Here is a 6000-nt window from a genome sequence, read left to right on the forward strand (position 1 = left end):
CCATAAGTCAGAAAAAGATGTTTTACTGTCTGAGAAAAATAAAAATGCAGTGAGTGAGTTCTAGGAGAGATGTAATGTTTAAGTGCCCCAGAATTCTAAGACATTATGCAGAGGGGAGCTTTATTTTTTGATAGGAAGTTAAGAGTTAACACTTTCCTAGGGAGATCAGGTTGAGTGTGTCTTTGATTCCTCCTCATACTTTGTAGACATTTTATCCCCCCTCCCCACTTTATTTACTGTCCTGGTATTTGAACTCAGGCCTTGCTCTTTACTAGGTCAGTGCTTAAGCCCATAGCTCCTGTTTCACTTGTTTTAGGAATAGGGTCTTATCTTGTTGTCCAGGATCCTCCTTTTATTCTTTTCATATAGCTGGGATGCCAGATAAAAGACGTTATGTCCAGTTTGTTAGTTGAGTTGGGATCTCACTGATGTTTTTGCTTGGACTGGCCTCAAAATGAAATCTTCCCCATCTCTACCTCCTGAACAGCTGGAATCACAGACATGTGCAACCACATCTGGCCCATTTTATCCTTGCAACTCTACTAAGTGTAACTAACATTATCCTTATTTGGTTGATGAGATTTACTGGCATGTGGAGAGCTTAAGAACTTGTTCAGGGGCTCAGAGTGGTTGGGGTGGATTTGAACAGCATACCTGGCCAAAGATTATACCCGTAATCTTACTGTATATAACAGTGATTTGTGAAGTGTGAAAAATGGCAGTACAAATTCTAGCCTCACTGAGGAAGTTGTTAGCAACACAGATTCTGATGCTCTACCCCAGGCCCTCTGAATCTGTAAGTCTGGAATGGTACCCAGCAAACTGTGTGGTTTTTCTGCCTTGTTTTGTTTTCTGTCATCCTGGAGATCGAACTCAGAGCCTTGTGTTTGAGCCATGCTCCATCCCCTTTTGCTTTAGTTTGTTTTTGATAGAGTCTCATGTTTTTCCCTGGGCTGGCCTTCAACTATAATCCTCCTACCTCCTACCTCCTCCTACCTCCACCTCTCAATTACTTGGTAATTGAGATTACAGGTGGGCGACATCTCCTGAGTAGCTGGTATTACAGGCGTGAACCACCATGCCCAGCTGCAAGAACTGCTGCAAGCAATTCTGGTGCACACTCAAGTTTGAGAACCGTTGTTACACTTCTCTCTGACAGAGGCTCAAGGGAAAAGTGAAAAAGGACTTTTTAGGGATCGTTAGCAATGTGATCATAGTGGTAGAGAATCCTGGAATGAAGAGTTCCCACAAAAGGAAAGGAAGGACTATCAACAAAGCTAGTAGGAAACATGTGTGGGATCAGTTAGCTGAAATGTTTCTGTTCTCAAATGAAATGGTGATTGAAATTTAAAAGAGTGCTAAGTCTGCCTCAGACTTGAGGACTCAACTTGAACTTTTTCCACACTCATTGTACAGAATTGCATTTATGTGGAACCCAAGAGAGGATCTTCTTTGTGTTTTTATCTGCAAATTTAAAAACAAAAAACAGAACCAATTGCTCCAGTCATTGCAATGGTCATTATGTGGGTTTATGCACTGGATAGGACTCTTCATGCTGCACCAGTAAATGGATTGCATTTTACTGTATGTAAATTCTACATAAGGTTGATTTAACAATGGGAATGGGTACCTGTGGCAAGGGATGCATCCTCGTCCCTGGCATTGTTAGAGCAGAGAGGATACACAATGTGGCTCCATAGAGAGGAGACCCTGCCCCCCGCCTGCCTCGCCCCCCCCCCCCCCCCCCCCCCGCCTCCCTGCAGTCACAGAGGGTGAGCAGCAGTGTGGGGCTGGTATGTGCCAGACACTTGCTACCACACCTCATCTGCAGTACTGCATCTTAGCTTACCACAGCATACTTTCATGGCAGCTCTGGCCATATTCTAATTCGATTCCCACAGCACAGCCATTTATATCTATGGGACCAAGAGCATGTTACTCCTAAAAGTAAATTTGCTTGTTTTTAACAAAATCTTCCAAAAAAGTTAGGTTTTGGGGCTGGGGAGATAGCCTAGTGGCAAGAGTGCCTGCCTCAGATACACGAGGCCCTAGGTTCGATTCCCCAGCACCACATATACAGAAAAACGGCCAGAAGCGGCGCTGTGGCTCAAGTGGCGGAGTGCTAGCCTTGAGCGGGAAGAAGCCAGGGACAGTGCTCAGGCCCTGAGTCCAAGGCTCAGGACTGGCCAAAAAAAAAAAAAAAAAAAAAATAGTTAGGTTTTTATGTTGTTTGATTTTGTTTTTCTTTTGTCTATGAAACCCAACATGACAAGTAAATGCTTATGTGGACTTTTTTTTTTTCTTCCTGGAAAGTAGATTCATCTGGAGAGTGTGATCTGTGTGTGTTTGAATGAATTTCAATGTGAGAGACTTTGCTTGACTAATAATGACGCGCCCCTCCTTTTTTCATGGCAGTGAATTTGTACTTTCGACATGGTTTATCAGATGCTTTTAATGAACCACTATTAAGACGGCAAGGCCGAGGTCCCCGGGTCCTGATTACAGGAATTAAAGTAGTGTGTGCTGTTTCCCGCCGGGGAGCAGCAGGAGAGCTCACTCATAATTCCTTTGCATCTAGTCCCAGCAGGAGAAGATTGACAGCATCGCCGACCATGTCAACACTGCTGCTGTGAATGTTGAAGAGGGAACCAAAAACTTGGGCAAGGTAAGATTCTGCCCCTGCTGACAAATCAATGCTGCTCTGGTTTCCAGGAATCTCCGGTATTAACCCAATTGATCTGTCCTCATCCGTGCGGAGGAAACCAGCAATTAAGGAAATAAGGAAGAAATGACCCATAGGTAGTGCAGGAAATCAATAGTTGTAATATTCTCTCAGACCCGTTCCATCGGGAGGAAAAAAATTTTTTCAGGGAGAATAAACCTACCTCACCTCCAGTCTCAGCCATTCAGGGTTCCATGGTACAGGGATCTGGCCATGCAAGAGTGGACGGATGAGCAACCCAAGTGGAATGTGTGGGTTTAACCCCAGGTTCCTAGCAAGGAATAACTGTGACCACATCAAAGCTTTGGTGGCTGCCACCACGGCTTAGACCAGCTGGCTATCATGAGTGGCTTGATTGTTTTGCAAGTAAAATCAACTCATAGCAGTCCACTCTGTGTAGCTGCTTTCTGTAAGTTCTGAGATCGCAAGCAATTGTGATACCTGTGGAATACACCCCCCCCCCCCATCTCTAAGGCTAATTATGTACCAAGAGTTAAAGAGGCATTGCCAGGAGTAATGAGAGGAAAATGCACATCGCCACAGGCAGAGAGTCTCAACTCAATTTCTAAATTGAATTTTTTTTTTTTTACAGGCTGCAAAATACAAGCTGGCAGCCCTGCCTGTGGCAGGTGCGCTCATCGGAGGAGTGGTGGGGGGTCCCATTGGCCTCCTTGCGGGCTTCAAAGTGGCAGGAATTGCAGCTGCACTTGGTGGTGGGGTGCTGGGTTTCACAGGTGGGAAATTGATACAGAGGAGAAAGCAGAAAATGATGGAGAAGCTCACTTCCAGCTGTCCGGACCTCCCCAGCCAAACTGACAAAAAATGCAGCTAAAACCCAACTTCAGTCTTCTTGGTGCCACCGGATCTGTCTATCCTAGCAAGCACTCTGCTGCTGTTGGCCACTCCCCTGGCTTGGGACGCAGTATGTCAAGACAGTAGCTCTAGATGCCCCCAGGACGCAGACCTGGGAGAAGAGGGTATTGATGGAGGCGTTAGAGATAGAGGAGCCTGAGCTGAGGGTGTGAAATGTCTGTCGGGTTAAGCTTAAAGACTGCCAAAGAGCAAATTTCTGCCTGGAAATGTGAAAATGGAACCTATAACTAAGGACTTAAGATGTGTAGGAATAAGTTGGAGACCTTAAGGCCACCTATATGCACATGGTGTAGCCGATGGTGGAGGAGAGGAGGGGCGTCCAGGAGCCATTCTATCAGGTAGGGAAGTGCGGCCCAGCAAGAGGTGCAGGGCAGCCTCGTGGTGGCCACTTGGTGAAGCCGATTGCATTTGGACCACCTGTGTTTTCTGGTGAAGGAAATTCATAGTATAAGGAGATGGCAAGGGGTGCCAGCTTCTCTTTCCATGTCTCTGTCTCCGACACTGACTTCTTTTCTGAATCCTTCCTTGGCCTTCTAGAAATAAAGAGCACAGAACCCCATTGATGGACCAGCTAGTGCACGAGTTCCTCCCCAGGCCTCCGAGCCCCGGTGCCCCTTCCCTCCTCTCCTTTGAGTTTTGAGCTGCTGTTCGTCTGGTGGGGTGCGATGTTCACCCAGGGGTGATGAGGACTTTTCTGATAGCCTGCCATTTTGTATGATTTGCCATCACTGCCCAGCCCTTCCTGTAACTTTTTAGGAAGGAGGGAGGGAAGGAAGGAAAAAGGAAATTTCCAAATATTTCCAGCATCGTTAGAGTTGAAAAGGCTGGGGGAGGGGGCAAGGTGAGGCCAAATTCTAGGATACTTGCTGGTTTCCAGGCCCTGGTTCAGTATCTGCCTCCCAGGGGTCTTCAGCTCTCGGTTTTCTTCTCAGCTGGTCTTGGGGGGAGCTCAGAACTAGCTTTCTACCTCACTGCAGTGACTGTCATGCTTCCCCCTGCTTTGTTCGCTCCTGCGCATGTGCTCCTTGCCTCTCGCTGCCGCTCTTCCTAACAATGGCACCGTGTTACCATTCTCCCACTGTAGACACAGGCCAGCCCAGACTCAGACCCAATGAAGGACTTGTGGTGCTAATCCAAAACGTGACATTTGACAGCAAGCATGGTCTAGTCCAATCCTATGACTGTCACAGACAACGAAAAGACTTTAACTTTTTGTGTGTGAGTCAGTCCTGGGACTTGAACTCAAGGCCTGAGCACTGGCATTGAGCTTTTGTGCTCAAGGCTAGTCCTCTACAGCTTGAGCCACAGCTCTCCTTTAAGCTTTTTGGTGGAAGATAATTGGAGATAAGAGTTTCACTGACCTTCCTGCACGGGCTGGCTTTGAAGCACAATCCTCAGATCTCAGCCTCCCAAATAGCTAGGATAACAGGCGTAAGCCACTGGCGCCCCGCTTAACACTTTAATTTTAAAGAAAGAATTTAAGGTTTCAGGCAGCCTCACTCTGTATCCCCCAAGTCAGTGAAAACAGGAAGAAACCACCTGTTTTGTTTGCCTTACAGTAACCTCTTCTGAGTTCACAAAAGGGCACCTACTCCCCTGAATGTGAGCATCTTTCCTCAAGAGTCAAAGTTCATGGGGGCAGATGGATACTCTCAGTGTTGTATCCTTTTTTCACCAGTGCATAGTTCTCGACTCTGCTCACCCACACCGGCATGCCACGTAGGGGTAGCAGGAGGGACTTACGAGGACTGCGGGAAAGAGGAAACCTTACATTTGAAGCTCTGGGATTTCACATTCTTATCGAACCAGTGTGGAAGCCCATTGTATGTGGTCCTCTAATCTTTTGGCATCTTAGGGTTGGTGTGTTACCTTCATGTTTAGGCCGGTTACAGTCCATTTGAAAACTTTTATAACTTGAAGTGATTCTGAAACTACACTTCATTACCTCATAGCAGAAACAAAGCTCCAACTTTTGTTAAAAATTGCTAGAAGTGTTTAAATGATACGCCTGTAAAGCATAAAGTGCTTTTAAGTTCAGTGAGTAATTACGACACAAAAACAGATCTTAAAATTGAATGTTATGCCCTATGGTGTCAAGGTAAAGTTATCTTCTTGCTTCCTATTTTATTTTTCTTGTGACAAATTATCCAGGAACATGTTGACGCTAAGGCCTTAAACTTTGTAGGTACACATGTACATAAAGGCAGCTCTCCTGAGGACTTTTTAGATATAATGATCTGAGATTTTTTTCCCCCCAGATTATTATAAGAGCAGAGACTGAACCATTTGGGGCAAAACTCATAATAATAAGAAATGCACACAGAAACAGTATCAGCACCATGCAGGATGATCTTCTATCATGAGCCACGCATCCTGATGATTTTATTGTTGTTTGAAGAATTCTG

The 6000-nt window shown here is 45.7% G+C and overlaps 1 protein-coding gene across 1 annotated transcript in view; it reads left to right on the top strand.

Moving 5' to 3' along the window:
- The window catches only part of Stx17 (syntaxin 17), a 53651-nt gene extending 48738 nt beyond the window's left edge, over positions 1–4913 (top strand). Inside the window, exons 7-8 of the mRNA XM_048338072.1 lie at positions 2579–2665; positions 3315–4913. Coding sequence (XP_048194029.1) covers positions 2579–2665; positions 3315–3554 — 327 coding nt within the window. The 3' untranslated portion in view covers positions 3555–4913. The remainder of the gene's footprint in view (positions 1–2578; positions 2666–3314) is intronic.
- The last annotated feature ends 1087 nt before the right edge of the window (positions 4914–6000 follow it).

The sequence above is a fragment of the Perognathus longimembris genome, chromosome 1 (genome assembly GCF_023159225.1).
Source record: "Perognathus longimembris pacificus isolate PPM17 chromosome 1, ASM2315922v1, whole genome shotgun sequence".
NCBI classification, from domain to species: Eukaryota; Metazoa; Chordata; class Mammalia; order Rodentia; family Heteromyidae; genus Perognathus; species Perognathus longimembris.